This window comes from Carassius auratus, chromosome 38 (assembly GCF_003368295.1).
Source record: "Carassius auratus strain Wakin chromosome 38, ASM336829v1, whole genome shotgun sequence".
In the NCBI taxonomy this organism is placed as follows: Eukaryota; Metazoa; Chordata; class Actinopteri; order Cypriniformes; family Cyprinidae; genus Carassius; species Carassius auratus.
This window is the reverse complement of record NC_039280.1, coordinates 22,875,674-22,894,704: the sequence shown is the minus strand read 5'-3', so window position 1 is coordinate 22,894,704 and position 19,031 is coordinate 22,875,674. Positions and strand designations below refer to the sequence as shown.

Genomic DNA, 19,031 nt, shown 5'->3' with positions numbered 1-19,031 from the left:
TTAGTGACTAAAACAGAGATTCCCTACAAAAAAAGGGTTCTGAAACCCAAAAAATCCTGTTTTGTAAGCATTGAACCTACAAACAGAGCAGTTTTGCTGTGGAAATTATAGGCAAATGTAATTTGAAATGGCTTTCCTCACCAAAAATAAAAAATTAAAATAAAAAAGCATACACAGAGCAGTTTTAAACATGAGAATTAACATCACAGATTTATTCAAAACCACTATGGGATTTTAATAATTACAAAAAATGTTTCAGAAAAGTGAAGTTAGTTGGTTCTGTGCAATTAAAACCATACATTAGTTTGTGGGCCAATTTATCTAATGATACTCTGTTTCCTGTTGACAAAGGAAAATAGCTAGGGGCTAAAACAGTAAACATAGAAACTACTAAAGGAGACACAGAACCAGGTGTTAACACATCTTAAGTGTTAGAAAACTGCATTTCATGCAAGGAAGTCAGGAGAATGTGTATGTTAGCTCTAGGTGCAGATGTAGGAAGCTCCATACAGTGCATGTGAAACCCATGCAGGTAATAACAGAAGTCAATCTGCAAAGGTGTGATCACAGACACCACCTACCTCTGCCTTCCAGTGCTGACAGAGAAAGATGGAGGAAAGGATGGAACATGGAGAGATTAAAAAGAGAAAGGTTGGAACAGATGGGATATACAATGAGAACGCTATGACAGAAAGACAGTGAGAGAGACAGTGAGATACTGTATAACAGTGAAATGAACACAGGCGACACATACAGTTTGTATTAGGGGTGAATATATCCTTTAAATATTTTGTTCATTGCATCAAATCTTTAAACAAGTCTACTGATAACAGAAACCATTATTAATATACTTGTTCAGTTTTAATATTCAAACATGAAGCAACAAATCAAATATGACAGAGCATGGCACACTTGGAGCAAAGCATCAATACTAAATTGTTTTTGTATTTAATTTAAATAAGTCAAAAATAGCAATGAAACATCACTGACACATCTGCTGAAACCATCATTTTGGCAACTCGTTCTTAATAAATCTTTTTAATCTTTAAGGCTGATCCTCTCTGTGCCCAGTTTGAAAGGAGAGACGGTAAGGCTTTGCTGGCGTTCAGGTTTCCATCCCAAACAGCTGCATCCAGATGAGAAGGATTTCCTTACAGCACACAAACAACCCACAGCAAAGCCTCTGACTCCACTGAATAAACCCTTCATCTCCTCGGAGGAAGGAAAATCAGTCTAACACAATCCAAAAACTAACAGAGCTTTAAAAGAAAAGCTCTGCTTATAAAAAAAAGAAGAAAAAATGCAAAACTGAAATAAGTACGTTGTAATGTCATATTAATTTATTAATTCAATTTATTTTGATAATAAAACTTAAAAAAAAAAGTAAAGTCTGATAAATATCAAAGTAAATGTAAAGATCCTTTAGATTTTAAAAAGATATTTGTACACGTGCAAGAGTGAAATACTTTCTACCTATATCCTTGATAAGTTACATATTCTTGTGTTTTTTTTTTTTTTTTTTCATTTTCTTTAGGTTGGATAACAAAAGCAGCCAAGGAGAACATCAGGATTTTATATTCAATATTATATATATATATATATATATATATATATATATATATATATATATATATATTCACACCTTTGCCTTGACTTCACTGCAGTCATGCAGTGTGAATTAAAAGAATATAACAGTAAAAACACAAATATTGTTTTAGCAGCATTTCAATGAATAAGCTCGTAAAAGCTGAATCTAAAATAAGTATTAAAGATTTTAAAAAGTGTTTTTTTTTATAGTTTAGGATGGAGTTTAACATAACATCTCAGTAAACTGCAGTAAACTGCAGTATCACAGTAAACTGCAGCATCACTTTTGTTGCTTTCTTTTTTTGTGTGTGGGGAGGGTAAACCGTTGTTTTACCAATTTTAAATCTAAAGATTGTAGATTTTGGGGTGGAGTTTCGTACCACATTTTGAAACACTTTCTTTTCAAACTGGCACAACTGTTTGTGAAAAGCGGTGCCTGTGGGCCAGACTGTTGGATGAAATCCAAGCGGTACCAAGAAAACAATCTGTTTCTTTGGGGATATAAAATGAGGCCAGATGTTGATGACTCATCCTCACACACTCATAAATAAATAAACAGCACCTTTCAGCAGTGCGGTGTACTGGGTGTGTACAGGATGATTATTCAGCTACTCCACAGCAGTAGCAGTTACACACACTCACCATATGTTTTCAGATATAGACAAACAAACTAAACTAATGTCTGTTCTTCCCATTCTCTCTCACACACACTCCTATCATTTTCACACTTAAAGCGTCAGAAACTGTTATTTTCCCTGTAATGACAGACAAATAACTATGTTCTCTGTGCAGTGTGCTAAGAGTTTCCAATCAAGCGGCTGTCACCACGGTCATTTGTAGATACTGCACAAGTCTTCTACAAAACAAGTCTGTGAGATAATAGATTGACAAAGTGGCAATCGGTGAAGGGCAAAACAAATATACTGAATGCATGACTCTCTTTGAATGTGTGAAAACATAGAATAACTGTGTATACTTTGAATTCCCTCTATTTGTGTGAAGGATAATACCTTCATCAGATGCTTGTTCACCCATTTTGTGAAGGTCTTTTTCTGTACTCGATCTCGTTCATCTGTAGAACACAAAAAGACAATTTTTAGTTAAATTAAATCAAATCAGAGAGATGCACTGGAAACCAGTAAATGTAATACAACATACTAATGGAAACTTCTGAACAAACCTATAGTTATCTTTGGAATTAGCATAAGTTTTTCATCATATTTGCTTTGATCAAAATATTTGCATTTGATCTTTTATTTTAAACTAATACTTTTACTTTTATTCACAAAGGATGCTTTAAATAGACTTTTTTAAATCATGGTTTTAACAGAAATTTTCAGCCGCGTTCAACATTGATAATAATAAGGAATGTTTATTTAGCAGCAAATTAGCATATTAGAATGATTTCTGAATGATCATGTGAGTAACGATTGCTGATAAAATTCATCTTTGCATCACAGGAAAAAATAACATTTTAAAATATATTAGTATAAAAAGCAGTTATTTTGAATGTTAATAATATATTACAATAATACTATTTTTACTGTATTTTGATTAAATCAAGGCAGCCTTGGTGAGCCCTTCAAATGCATAAAAATATTGTACCAACCCAATATTTTAAACAACAGTATACGTTATGAAGCATAATTAAAATGTCTAATTAAAATGTCTTCTCAATGGTATTTATCATGACCCAAAATTGTGCGGGCTCATTTTATGAACATCCTGTGCATATTTATCTACTATCTATCTACTCATCTGAGCACCTAGAAAACATTCCACAGGTGAACTGACTTAAGCTCTTTACACTGTAGTTAAGTGACTACTTAATTTGAAAGTTTTTCAGTTCTTAGTTTGTGCGTCTATTTTCTTCACTTGAGTTCAGATATTTGCAGGTCTTCATGACTAAACCAGAGAATCCCTAATGACGAAAAAAGAAAGATGACTTGAATCTTGATGCTTCTGAAAAAAAAACATGACTGACTCCTTTACTGGCACAGTTTTACTGTTGCATTTGCTCCTCAATTTGTTCAGAAGCTTTCAATTGTTCCACATTTACCTTTACGTTCATCTTGAATTACCATCAACAATGGCATCAAACATTTATGTGGAAACTCGCTTAAAGGCGTGCTAAAGGAGTGCAGTGTTCCAGAAGTACTACTACCTGAACTTAGTGGGATTTACAATGAACTCGTAAAATGTAAAACAACTAATATAAGAGAGTGATTCAAGAAATTCAGTATAATGGCACTTTCAGGTCCCATTCTGACTTTGAGATGATAGCACACTTGAGCTAGCATGAAAGAGAATTGATGAGAATTCAAGTGGAGCTGTAGTTAAAGAACACTTGGAGAAGAACACCTCATCACAAGATGAACCACTAAGCCTGAAGAGATTTCTGATGACCAGCAAACATGACAAATCTCAAACTTGTGATAAGGCCTGCAAAGTTCCGTTTTCATCACCATTTCATCAAAACATTGAGCTAAGATGCAGGAAAGCTGGTTTTAACAAAACAACTGCAGGGAACTGGATGCATGTTGTTGTTCTGTCATTCGGTTGCCATGGCAGCCACGCCAGTCGGCATCACCACCACATCACTTCCTGTTTCTTAAACCTCGTGCTGTCATGAAAACCAATTCCTGTGACAGCGTAGTGACTCATTGTATGAAGTATTTTATGAAACGACAAACATTTATCTAGTCAGCTAAGAACTGGGCAATCTTATATTGCAGTTTTACATAGCAAGCAGCATAAAACACATAAACACAGATCATTTTCTAACACAAAATTCAGAAGCATGTGGAGACATGAAACGACAAGATGATGCATCTGTTTACTGAGCGTCTCTTTAAGTCACAGTAATGATTTCAATCAGAAAGCCGATCTCAGAACAGCTCTAAACTACCTGAATGGTTGCACAGGTCAAAGGCCGGATAAAAGGGGCACTTAAAATTCCAAGCAAAACATCAACAGACCTGTGCAGCCTCATAATGAAAAGGTAACGCCTATCAGCATATCTTGGGCCACCATAAAAACCTAGCTAATGTTCCATGCCACAGAACCAAACCAAAGCATAGCATAGGAACGCATAGCTTGAGGGAACAGAGTTTTAGTACATGAAGCAATGTGTCAGTGTAAATTATAGTTAAAAATCTAGAACATTTACAATGTTTGAGCTGTGCTGTACCCAAACCATGACCTCTTTTCCGACATGCCATGCATGTGCACACTAGACAACAACCCAGATTTGGGATCCGCCTTTGCAATGGACCCTCCCTTTGAAGCCCCAAAACTTCCAGTTGACATATTAAACTTCTTATTATTGGTTGGAAGTTTACAAATTCATTTCACCTGTCCAGAAAGGGCCAATTATGATGCAGAATGATATCTTGACTGCATAACTGATTGCAGAACATAACAAAAGAAGCCCAAAATATGTGCCAAAAAATACAAAAATTAAGCAACATAAAAAAAAATCTAAATCCAAAAAAGACACCTTAATAATGTATAATTTACATCATACTTAAGAACTTATTAATAAATATTGTAGAAAGATTAAATAGGATATAAAAATAGATTTAATGTCTAATAGCTAATATTAAGTATTCAAACTGAGAATTTCCTCTGTACCTTTTCTTTCATCCATGGCCCTCAGCATCCCCTGGTAATAACCTTCATCCGTGAAGACAGCGTCACTGCCAACACTGTCTGTGGAGTATGTTCTGTAACCTTGATATACAGCCATTCCTGTACTTCTGTTCTTGCTGCAAAACCACAGTTTCAACCACCTGAATGGTTTCTTTTCACCCGGTCTGCTGTTTCAGAAAGCAAAAGAGAAGATCCATGCAGGCGAGTGGGTGTGTTCCAAGCCAGCTCTTTTCGCCCTCCCTTTTCTTCCCCTCGAGTTCTGTTCCCCTCTCTACCGCTTTCTTATTTTTTCCCACTTCTTGATAAATACCTGCCTTTAGGCTATAAATTCAAAGGTAGCTCTCATTTTGAAGGGGGTTCTCTAATTTTGTGGTTGGAAAAAGTGTGAAAACGCACACACAGCAAAAAAAAAAAAAAAAAACTAAAAAAAAAACTTTGTGGCAGACCAAATGTTGATGGTGTACATGAACAATGAGAAAGTCAGTAAAAAATGAAAACCACAACAATAATATTTTTTAAATATAGGTATTACTTCTACTCAAAGCCACACATTTTTCACATACTTTGAAAATGGTTAACTATCACCGCAGCTCACATCTGCAAATACCCTGTAACAAGGGAAGCAGCTGTCCTGGGAATGTGACCACTGAAAATAAGTCTGAACACGGCACAAACCACACTAACACGTGTCCTAAGTAATTCGTCTGTCCACACTGAAAGCAAAATGTCACCACAAAGTGACCAAACTGCCATCAATCAGAACATATTTGAGGGTAAATATACAGAACTTTGAACCAATAACATTGCATTATGGGTGGAGTTACTCCATGTGACAAAGTAGGAATAGAACCCTACCAACTTTTTGACTTTGCCATGGTCCTGTGGCTGGTTAGCATAAAAACTTTACATACTATAGAATGAGCAACTTGTTTTACTGTAGAAGCTAATCTGGTAGCATGCAATAGAAATGAGCCACCATCTAAAGCACCAGGGAGAAATATCAGAACTAGGGTCTGTTTCCATCTGGGTATTCCATCTGTTTGGGGTGGGAGGAAGGATTTGGTGTTCCACCAACAAGGAAATCCCACTCATGAGGGAAAATGTGACTAATTTCAGGAGTCACACAGAAAGGCTCTTGTAGTCTCAAGTAGGAGGTTCAGATTTTCAGTGTCAGGAGTTGCTGCTGTTCTTTGATTGATGTAGATAGACACAACAAAGACATTATTTCATGAAGTCCTGCCAAAGTCACCGCAGACGGACAAAAATAAGGCTGAACACAAGTGAACCCATGTGCGTGTGTGCTTGCAGTAAATGTATCTCTATCGATCTCTCTTGCCCCAAACAACAGACTATTTTATCAGATGAACAAAATGACCTTCAAGATGTGAATAACTAGTCTCTTGAAGTGTGTGTGTCTGAATATTTGAGACCACTGGAAGGAGTGAGAGTAGTCATAGTATTCCTGAGTGCACATGTGTGACTGGATCTCCCTAACTTCAAAGACTATCCATCTCTCTCTATCGTGGACAGGATGGCAAGCAGATAGCAGGTACTGTATGTAGGATTCTTTGTATTGCAGCTTGGGGCCGTCGCCTGTTTGGGCTTGAGCTGGAAGACTTGCTGCTGTCACATTTCTGATTGGAGACAGCGCTAGCAAAAGCCACTAACAGTGTTTTATTCCGTTTACAGCTGCGCAATGAAAATCAGATGAGAAAAAAAAAGAAAGGTAAAGACAGATCTGCACACAGGAAAAAACAATGAGATCTGTGCAGTCTGATTAAAATCTTCAGAGTCAGATATTTAAATGAATCATTCACAAACTTCCACGTTATCTGTCGGATTCATTTTGATGAATGAACTCACTGTCTGTCAGAGGTTTTTACTAAACTGACATCTGACCCACTGAACTGAATCTCAAGTTGTCAATACTTTTCTTGTGTTCCACTTGTAATAAATAAAAAAAACTATTACTGTATATTTAAGGTTTGTGAGAATTTGAATTTTATCAGTGTAATGACTATATGAACATTTAGTTAGAGATCAATAAAATGTAAGATACATATTTAGTGCAATTACTAAAATTTGTAACCGTAAAAATATTTTACCTTGCCTTACATGGCCTTTATACGTTAAATAACTACTAAACATTCAGGAAACCTTTAGACCTATGAACCTTTTTTAATTAAAGTATTTTAGAGCCAATTGAAAAGAATTTGTCCTCTGATTAATTGCTTAGTCCTTCTGCAAGTCAGACAATATATCAGGGGTAAGAAAATAAGAACAGGTACCAGATATATTTGACTTCAGGCGGTATAAGAGCACTATAACAAAACACAGACCAGATACTCATTTATTTCTTCATACAAACACACCAATCACACGAGGCAAATCCTCCAGCTTATGAGCGTGCTGTGGACATGTAAAGAGGAAAAGGGCACAGAGTGCAACATTTTGCAGGTTTTACAAATAGTGCCAGATTCTGCAGGCATTGAACTTTTACTTTCTCTTAAGTGTCTTTGGGTCAAACAATACAATGATTACTTAAAATATTTATTCATTTCTATAGTAAAGAACATCTCTGAGTAAATAAAACTCTTAATAAATGAAAAAAATAATAATACAATAATAATAATAATAATAATAATAATAATAATAATATATATATATACTTTTTCAATTAATAATTAAATTGCACGTGTGTGCATTTGGAAGTTTTTCATTGGCCATAATAACCATATTATGCTCCATAAAATTCTATAAATATAAAATATTGATCTACGACAACCTGTAAAAAAAAAAAAAGATAGAATAAAATGTCATTTTAATTCAATTAGTAATACAAACAAAAATGCTATTAGTAATATTGCTAATTACATAAATAATTACATTTTATAAAATTACATATCGTACACATATTCAAATGAGATTGATTTGTTAGTTATTTTTTGTGCATCTACATCTTCTTAGTAAAAAATAAATAAAATACTTTCTCTAAAATACAATTCCTAACAGTTCAAATGCAGTTATTTTAGTTGAAAAAGCATGCAAAGACCGACAGTTTTGTGACCGATTCAGAGGGAGCTCTGAAATCTTCCGTAGCCCCAAACTGTCAATCACACATTCCTTCAGTTTAAGCACCTACTATGAACATACATTCAGGCAGTAACTCATCAGACACATAACACCGCTGCTCCTCACAATGACTTGCAATAGCTCTTAAGACAGGTTCACATCAACGACCACTCCTCCAACAGCCAGTCAGACTTGTGAGAACATGTTCTAGATCAACAAGAATGAAACACCAGCAAAAATGTTCTTGTCCACCTTCCCTCGTATACTCACATTCACACTTATGTGACAGACCCTGGTTTATAGTGTAAAAATAGTCTGGAAAACTATAAAACTAGATTTAGGTTTTAGATAGAAACAGAATACTTGTGATTTTTTTCAAAATAATCTTATTGGGCAGATTTTAGAGAAGGGTGGGGGGAAAAGTGTTACATACAAATAGCATTGCTTTGGTAACTGGAACAGCATGGAAATAAATACTTTAGGAAAAAGGTTTGTGAAGCCTAACTATATGTCTCCCTCTTGTGGTCACCATTCCAGTTGGATAGCGCAAAAAGAATCAAACCGCTTTATTATCACATAATTCATGAAAGACAAAGACCATCATTCATAAATCATTTCTGCGCATATATCTTTGTACACTGGTGTTCCTCACAGCTGGCCATGTCAAAACGTTTTCCGGCAGTCACTTAGTTTCTGTTGAATATGAAAGCTGACTAAGTTACTGAGGCAACAGACCCAAACATACAGAAGCTGTGAGTTAGAAACAACCCGACAATATTTTCAGAGTCATTGCGGTTTTGGTCCAGTGAGGCGCACTTTTCCAACAGCAGATGCGTAGATGCAATTTTTCCTCTAACAATACTCACATATGTTTATAGTTAGTGAAACAGCACATACTTGTGCTTATTAAATAAAGACATAAACAAGTCATTTGTATTTATAGTTTTTAATTATTTAAATGATGTACTGTATATAGCCTAGGCCTAAACATGGTCTTTGTAGATGTACGTGTGTGTATAGGCTATTATATACTATCTTATCTTCATTTATACTACAAGTCAATTATATTCACACACAGGCTACACATTTTATCTAATTGAAATATCAGATAAGCTTTAGAAGGAAGAAATCGGAAACTATTTCCTCAATTAACAATTAATATAAACATAGACCTATCTACAATATCTTTTTTTTTTTCAACTACACATTTTTTTTTTTTTTACGAAAAGTGACAAACTGACTTGATTCAACATAGGCTATGTAAATTTAGTAAATTGGAAAAAAGCAAAAAGATACAGTAAATTACATTTTTAGCATTAATGTATTAATTTATAATATGTTTATATAAAAAATAATAATTTAAAGCACATATTTTATGTTCTTTGAATAAATATGTTAGTTCTGGTTCTCTGACTGGATATAGCTAAGTTCAGAGTAGCATACTAGTAGGCTATATTACTACTACTACTACTTCTACATCTCGCTCCAAATGGGTTTCTCTCACATGCGAAAAGTGACCTGGAGTGGATCTGGAGTGATTGCAAAACGCGCACATATGAATCACTATTGCTTGTTGTGTGATGCCGCTGTAATATTCAATATAGGTTATATATTTCGAGAGCAATTATAATATTAATAATTATAAAAGGAAATGTTAGATGGAACGTTTAAAGTTGTTAAGTAATTATTAAACTGCGGGACACTTCTGTTATTACTTAAATGTTATACCAGTTAGCCTAGCCCATTAATAATTAGCTACACTGTTTTCACCCTGAATACCATCAAAATATAAATAAACTATCTTTAAAAGACACACATGACGGGACGGACGTAAATGTTTATACAAATGGCACAAAACAGGTTGACTCTACTTATACCCCCCACCCCCATAATTTAGGGACGCGCGCGCTCACACAGAGTTATCGCCCCCTAAATCGAACTCCGCCTATTCGCCTGAACCACATCACACGGCAAAAATCGGTGCTTCCGCGCATCAGCACCTACCTGCACAGCACATGCGGCTGTATAAATGCGGTCCGACTTCACCCCAGCTCATCTCGTGAATGTAGTTCCCGCGTCCGTAAATCACATCCAGGCTGAATATAGCGAGACACGGCGCAGCTGCCGAGGACATGTCACCCGCGCCAGCCATGATGCTCGCTGTGGAAAAACTGTTGCGCTCCCTCTGCGGTTGAGCTTAGTTCCCGAAACTCTGTATCAGCCTCACACGCTTGGATTCATTTGTTTTGGGGCTGAAAAAACGAATGGGCGTCTCACTGGGAAAGCAGTGAAAGCATTAATCTCAATAACTAGCCCAACCCATCGCGATGTGTTTGAAGCTGCGCGCTCTCTGCTGCTCGAGCTGCGGGACAGACTCTTCTCCCGGACTTCCATTGAAATGTGATTCCTCCCTTTAGGGCTATTAGTCGCTTTTACTGATCAAGACAAATAAACTCACTTTTTTATATATATAGATTTACATTTAGCAAATACAATCACAAACTTTATAGTGTTTTTTTTTTTTTTTTTTTTAAAGATTCAAAATAGTTGACTTGATACAGGTACATAGCTATATACTGTAGGTAGGCTATAGCTACAGTTCTGGCTAGAGGCACTAAAAGACAATTTTGGTAACGTGAAAAGAACCTCACAGCTCCCATTAACACTAATGGAAAGACCCTCCTGAACTTCATTGTGAAATTCTAATGGTGATATATTGCTGTTAGGCAACAAGCGTCAATTAATTTGAAAATAAATCATGTTTAAAAAGCAAAGTGCTGTAAAGCAGAGACAAAAACAGCAATAAAAATATGAAAAACATTGCATAATGACAATTAAAAAGGGGTAATATTCAGAGGAACTTCCACTAATGCTGCTATTACCGTTTTTTGTTTAGTAAAGATTTTCAAACCGAAATGAGTTTTAGCTACAGGAAGTAGTGTGGTTTTGATGTGCAAGACTTTCTTGCAGTGCAGGTTATTCAATATTTGAATAGGTATGCAAACAAAGGCAGTGTCGGTACAGGTGGGAAATGTTGAGCTGGCAATGCGGTTGTGAGATGACCTCACGTTCAATAGAAAGATGAATTCAGGTTTTCACCCATCTACACTTCCAACTCACAGCATTCACAATGCATTTTCTTTTCTTCATGAGGGCTCACAAAAGAACAACATCACCTCAGGGAATTTCTTCTTTCCCAGCTTCTGGCATCCTCACTGGAGATATTATTGTGTTTAAATCTACTTATTGTGAAGAGCTATACTGTCATACAAATACTTGACTTTAAAAGCCACTGAGAATGAATGATATAATCCATGCATATAACGAATCCAAATATATGGGGTGGGTAACAAAACAGACTTTGACTCAAACCAAAAGCCTTCATAATCACGAAGACGACAGTAAATATTGTGATGTTTGTGAGTCATTCAACATAGGAACTTCATTTAAAGGAATTCCTCACAGTTGACTCAATGAAAGAAAATCTGACTCACTCACTTTGTACATTACATCTGCAACACAGGAAATTTGAGCTTCTGTGGTCTTGTGTACGAAAAGATCCACTTTTACACCAAGAATACACAGCGCTATAGTACAACCTTACAGAGAAAAATACATTCTGCTCAGTTTTTCATTCCATAGACTTGTTATTCCACCTATAAAAAAAAGAAAAGAAAAGAAAAAAACACGACTACATGCTAAATCTATAATCTGTCTCGCATTGGGATTGATATGCAACATAAGGTAGGCATCGATAAACCAAAAAGACTTCAAAAAGTGTTCAGAAAAGGAAAACTATTTCATTCAGATCTATTTAATCTATATGAAAGTCTACATATAGTTCCTGGATGCTTTTCTGACTGCCTCATGCTGGCAGTTTAACTGGCTGCAAACAAAATATGGTGCTTATCTTCCAAAGAACTTGTCTAACCATCAGAGATCATGGGTAAATGAGAAATATGTGATGCATTGAAAGATATTTGACTGTTTCGATTTTTGTGAAGATAAGGGAAATATTATATATAATAACAAACTATATTACCTGGGTGTGGTCAATGGGAACACTACACTCGGCATCATGTAAAAGGTCAACTCCCCCCTAAAGACTTACTTGGTACACAAAAAAAAAAACTGTATGCATAATAAAATAAGTCTGCACCTTATGACCAGGTCTATCAAATGTGTAAATGTAATTCCACAAAATGGGACACTCTTGCCTACTTCAAATTTTAAAATCACCCCTTCAAAATATGTTTCAGCCATGTTAAACTAATTATATCATATCCTGGAATAATAATAATTCAATTTTATACAAACCTTCTCCTATTTTATTTTTATTAATTTAATTGTTAAGAGAAAGATTTAACTTTTAACTATAATTTTAGCAAAGTTTTAAAATCATGGCAATTTTTGAAACTTTTGCAAAAGAGATAAGCACTTTTTCATTGAAAAGAAAAAGTCTAAATATTTATATATCTGTTCAAATTAAAATCTTTAAAGGGGGGGTGAAATGCTATTTCATGAATACTGAGTTTTTTACACTGTTAAAGAGTTGGATTCCCATGCTAAACATGGACAAAGTTTCAAAAATTAAGTTGTACGTTTGAAGGAGTATTTTTGTTCCCAAAATACTCCTTCCGGTTTGTCACAAGTTTCGGAAAGTTTTTTTCGAGTATGGCTCTGTGTGACGTCAGATGGACCGGAATTTCCTTATATGGGTCCTAGGGCACTTCTGCCGGAAGAGCGCACGCTCCCTTATAACGAGGCTGAGCACAGACATTTCACTGATCAGAGCGATTCACTGATCAGAGCGAGAGCGTCGCGAAAAGTCACAAAAGAAGTGTGTTTTTGGTTGCCAGGGCAAGACAACCCTGCACAGATTACCTAAAAAAAAAACAGCATTAAGGGACCAGTGGATGGAGTTTATTTTTACAGAGCATCAACGGAGTTGTGCAAGTGTTTTTGTTTGTTCCCTGCATTTCGAAGATGCTTGTTTTACAATCAAGGCCCAGTTTAACGACGGATTTGCGAATCGTTTATTTCTTAAGGATGATGCAATCCCAACGAAAAAGGGTCACGATCGTGTGTTGGAACTGCAGGCGGTGAGTAAAACTGCTTCAAATATCTCTGCCTCCTTGTTAGTGCGTCCCCTCCAATCGGAGACCCGGGTTCGAGCCCCGCTCGGAGCGAGTCCTAGCTGCTGCTGCTCTCGTTCAGTTTCAGCCTCGGGATCTGATTCTGGATCATAAATAAACGTCTGAATCTGACTGTAAGCCATGGTTTGTTTTGGATGATGGTTTTTCCCTCACGGTAATTTCACAGTTTCCACATGCTCTCAACGCAAAAGCCTACTGGCGCTCGTGATTCTTTAGCTCCGCCCACACGTCACGCCTCCAGCCGGTCGTGTTTTTCTGGGAAAAATCGGTACAGACTATCTTTCTCTTATGAATATAATAAAACCAAAGACTTTTTGGAGTTATGAAGGATGCAGTACTACTCTATAGGTACTCAAGATTAACAGGATATTGAGTGAAAATGAGCATTTCACCCCCCCCCTAACAGAAAAGTTATTAAAAATGATATTAACTGTATAAAGGACATAAAGGTTAAAGTATTATTATGCCAGCTAAGGATATGCGTTGTGAGATTTGCTCAGGGATCATTTGAGCTAACACATGTTTGAAAGCCCAGAGTCGAGATCTTCATGTAACTCAGTGGTATGAGCGCGGGTGTTTTGGCTGTATCCAGGATACACACATCACTCACAGAAAGTAAAACTGGTGGCACCATGTGAGCTGCAGAGGAAGAGTGTTCTTAATGTAAACTGGATATGGTGAATGGTGAAACTTGCCACAACCGGCTGACGTTCAAAGGCAACCTTACAGCTATCCTTTACTATGGCCAGTGCTCTATAAGCACTGCAACAAAACAACTTTCAGAGATGAAAGAGACCACAGCCGACCTAGTTTCAACTGGCACGCGACTGAGTCTCTAAAAACTGACACAACCTTTTGTGTAATCCTTATCGCTTGCTTCTGAAGCAAAGAGCAACTGCTGGCACAGTCACCACAGTTCACCTCATACAACCCCAAGTCAGTACACCAAGAAAAGGGAAAGTACATAGTGGGGTTTATAGCTTGAATGTACACTGCCATTTGAAAATTTTGAAACTGGTAAGATGTTTGTGAAAGCATCTAAAGAACCAATTTAATTGATTTACAAGTAAAAAACAGTAATATTGTAAAATATTATTATAACAAAAAATATATATATTTTATATTATAAAATCTAATTTATTGCTGTGATTGCAAAGCTAAATTTTCAGCAGTCATTACTCCACTCTTCAGTGTAAAATTATCCATTATTAATATTTATAATGTGCAGATTTGTCGCTAAAGTTCATCACTTATAATTGTGCTTCTTAATTTTTTTGTGGAACTGTGACTTTTTTTTAAGGATTCTTTGATAAATAGAAAGTTTAAACGAACAGCGTTTATTTCAAATATAAATATTTTGTTACATTATACACATTTTTACTGTCACCTATGATAAACTCATACTTCCTTGCTGAATAAAATCAATTTATATCCCCAAACTTTTGTGTACCGTAGTATACAATACTACACTCAGAAATAGCTGAAATGATATATCTATTATGGACAGAGAAACAACTCATAAGATCATTTTAACAAACAAGCATCTTGAACTAAAACATTCACTTCACAACACAAACTCGAGTTTCAGGTTTACGAGACTACAGGAACATGCAAGCTAGTGATCGCTGCCCAGGTGTCTCAATGCAACGTAACCTGCCCTCCAGCACAACAACCCTCATTTACCAGTCAAACGAGCCCTGAGTACACATAACGCCCAAAGGCCACACCCAGTCCCGATGGACAGATTAACAACAGAATAATAGTGAATTATGCTGATAATGTGACGCGCAATTAAACTATTCCATCAAAGAATGATTAATCTGTTTTTTGCGTCTGCAAAAAATAATGTGCGTTTGTGACTCCACTTGTATCCATATTATTTGAAATGATTTTAAACTCACAAACAGTATGTGTATAATTACGGGTTCATAAGTGCTATGTTTGCCATCTCTTATTAAGGATTCAATTCACTTCCTTTGCTGAACAAAACAGGGAGGAATTTCAAAAACATTGCCAATGAAAACACCACACCATCAAAATCAAGGCTGTCTGATAATGTTTTGTTCTTGATAACGTGAGACAGCGGCATTATTAGAACTTTTTGTTATTATGCAAATAATTATGTAAATTATGGTTTTAAAGTCAGTATTAGGTAGAGAAGGGTTTCAGGACAGTTGTTTGAAGGGACAGTACCCAAGGACACGCCCCTGAATAATGGTCACCTTTCCACACCTCTATCTATTTAAATAGACTGCCAGATAATGGGCAAGTATGAAGGTTAGGTTCAGGGTGTGTGCTTTTGCTTTCATACCTTTGGAAAAATGTCCCTGCAACCCTCACAAGATGACTAGATGATAACAGCTTTTCAGCATGTCTTACAGTACAATGCCTTAGGCTAACCCTGTAAGCACAACTGAAACCAAGTGACTTCTTCCAGACACTAAGAATAACAATTTGCATTCTCAACATACCAGTAAGATACTCCTGAATATATGAGAAAAACACTCTGTGTATCTTTTTCGAGCTAATAAAAATATTAATGACAATGCATTACGTAAAGTAAAAAGTGCTCAAACCATAGAACAAAATACAGGTTATACTACAAATGCCTGCCAGAATTGTAAATCAAACGTAAACAGAGTGGTTCAAATGAGTGAGCTTTCTCGCCATAGGCAACAGTTTGCATCTGCAACCCATCAAAAGTCACAACGTCATCATGCACTGTGCAGAACGTAAAGGGTTAACACCGTAGTTTCAACACATCAGGGGAAAAAAAGAGAGAGACAGAGAGGGAGGGGAATTGAGGGTGTGCTCCACATGTGTACAGAGAGAGCAAGAGCTCGCTGGACAAACGCGGTCCGATACTATCAGAACACTGATGCAAGACATTTTCTAGCTTTAAGCGTCTCAATTTTTTTTATTAATCTTACCTTCGTTGACTTGCTTTCTTCGCTGCATCCATCTCCACACGGCTATCAAGGTTGCCACATGCCCCAAAACCACCAGGGTTGGGAACACAGTTCCAGAAGGGTTTGCCGGCATCTGGCCTGGGATCGAGTTTGTGAGCTCCGCTCACCGGAGCAAGGCTCGAGGTGAAAGGTGAGGGAGGGTAGAGGGGGAGGTGGCTGGGGGGCTTTAAATGTACCCAGCAAAATAGTTTCTCCAAATACAAGCGCTCTATACGACAGCTGCCCCCCCTCCTTCTGTCCTTTTTTATTTTTTTCTCTCCGTCTCTCTCTCTCTCAGCCTGTGCCTCGGTGCGCTGGTAAAAGCGTTTGAGCTTCCTCCACCTCCCGCCCTCCTTTCACAACCACTCTCGCTTTGACCAATAGCTTAATTCCTGCATATTTTTTGTTTTTGCGCTCCATTTAAACATGCTTACTCACTCCAGTTCTTTCTCTGCAGTCTTATGATTTAGAATAGATCATGTTTCTGCATGGCAACTACAGTTGTTCTCTAATAATCCATTGTAGGAGCTTTTTTTCCTGTCTACTCAGGCTTGAGTCTCCATCTCAAGTTAATAATACATGAGAGAGGATTGTTTTTGGGAGTGCGCACATGCAAACACATTCATTTGCCCTCAACACCTGATAAGAGTCTGTATCTACCATACAATTACATAACATCTTATCCCATGGTTTTTCCGTCTGCAATATGTCATAAGAAAAAAACGTTTTTGGATTAACAAAGACCAACTATTTTGTTTTCCTTGTGTCTAGTTTAGTTAAAATGTATAGCTGTATGTGGAATATTAGAATTATTGTCCTAGTAGTTTCTCTCATGCATTATGTACTGTAACTCCACTGTACTTCCAGCAGAAAATGACTTCCATATGTTTTCCAGCTTCAGCCATGTGTTGTAACTTTCCAGACGCCCCTGCAATTAAAGGGCCCCCGTGCATGGACTTTCATTTCTTCAACAAAACACCAAGCAGACTGGACAGATCTATTAGACGTCCTACCAAAAAGAAAGTCAACATATTTTATCCACGGAGTGAGAGAGCTATTGCTCTTGCTGAACAAACAAATCTAACATGAAGGACGGAAAACATGAGAACATGAAGAACATAGTGCAAATATCTGCAAATGAGTATTTCTGCAAGTGCTGTGATCTTATTCCAGAATGTTTGTTTCCAAACAAATGACATGGCACACCCAAAGTCATAAAACACAGACACGCACCCACACTGCATAATCATATTAAATGACTGGAGCAATGCACAATGTAATGACAAGAAACTGTCACAAGCACTGCTGTTTTAAAACAGTAACAATGAGCCTCTTGATGATCTATTGCCATGTGACCAAGCAGCAGGGAGGTAGTTAAACACAGCCAAATAACGATGCCACAAATAGAGCCGCTGACACATTAAAAGGGACTCATGTTATGCATAGATGAGACGATGAAAGAGTTTAAAAGTAGAAGAGAATCCAGGTCAGGTATGTAGCTATGCAACCCTAAAAAACGATCACTCACTGGTTGTAAAAACTTACACATCAACACACACACACAGCATACCAGGAATAAACCTCCAGGTTCTAAATAATGGCAGGTGATATAGATAGACAGACAGACACACACACCCATGTCTGTCTATGCCAGTTCACTGGGCTGATCTACAGTAGATACTGCTGACGGACAGAACCAAAATGGCGTACTCTACAGGCCACACACTGACCTCACTTCCTTTGAGTGTGGTACAGTTTCACCTGTCATCCATTTCTATTGCACAAGACAGATGGCAGGTGAGATATTCAGCAGAACTGAAATTCAAAATGAAACATTATACACTTAGTCTAAGCTTTTAAAAATCAACAGTAACAGTAAATTGCTATGAATACAAATGTAGCAATATTAGCAATAGTAGATTGTATATTTAACACAAAATAAATATCAGACATAAAAGAGCCCTTGTGCTTCAGAAAAGCCTCCTTAACAAGGGTCCAGGTCAATGCCCATACAGCTTCAATGTATATTCACTTCTAATGTAGCCCAGAAAAAATAACAAAAAAAGGTCTTTGGTTCCAACCTACCATCGGGTCGAGATCGGCAGCAACAGCAGAAGTTCATGCTGAACAAAATTGGCCCTTCTATTGATCGCAAGCAAAATACTGACACCAACTGCTAATGCGGCACATCTGACCTCAAGACATTGTATGCTGATAAAATCCAGAGGGGCGTACAGCAGTCAGAAGATGATTTGGGGGGGGGGGCATGGAAGGAAACAGGGAGGGAGAATGAGAGAAAAAAAGAAGTGAAAGGGCAATCGGTTTTATTCGGTCCAAATGTTTTCCGCTGTGGAAACTGCATCCCTGGAACAGCAGTAAAGTTCATTATAGACTTAACTGTATAAACATAGCAAAATGAATTATTTTCTAATTTTTTAAACCCGCATGTATAACAAAGATCTCATTGTGTAATTCCTCCTTAAGTCTAAGCAGTGGGCTGTCCCTAAAGCTGCTAGAATTAGAAAATAAATGGGGACCTCAAATACTTGCAAATCTGGACTGCCAAACAATTGCAGTTCAAGTCTGCTGGGGTTTGAGAAATCAATTTTTGCAGTAA

At 36.9% G+C, this 19,031-nt stretch overlaps 1 protein-coding gene across 22 annotated transcripts in view; it reads right to left on the bottom strand.

Moving 5' to 3' along the window:
• LOC113057418 (plectin) overlaps positions 1-19,031 on the bottom strand; it is a 90,552-nt gene that overhangs the window by 32,242 nt on the left and 39,279 nt on the right. For 7 of the 22 annotated variants that reach the window (XM_026224798.1, XM_026224800.1, XM_026224801.1 and 4 more), the window contains 2 exons: positions 2,598-2,659; positions 582-596 (listed from right to left, as the gene is read on the bottom strand). In XM_026224798.1, coding sequence (XP_026080583.1) covers positions 582-596; positions 2,598-2,659 — 77 coding nt within the window. Of the gene's footprint in view, positions 1-581; positions 597-2,597; positions 2,660-5,220; positions 5,613-10,314; positions 10,759-16,396; positions 18,254-19,031 lie in introns of those variants that run through there. The other 15 variants (XM_026224799.1, XM_026224802.1, XM_026224805.1 and 12 more) reach the window with 9 other exon arrangements.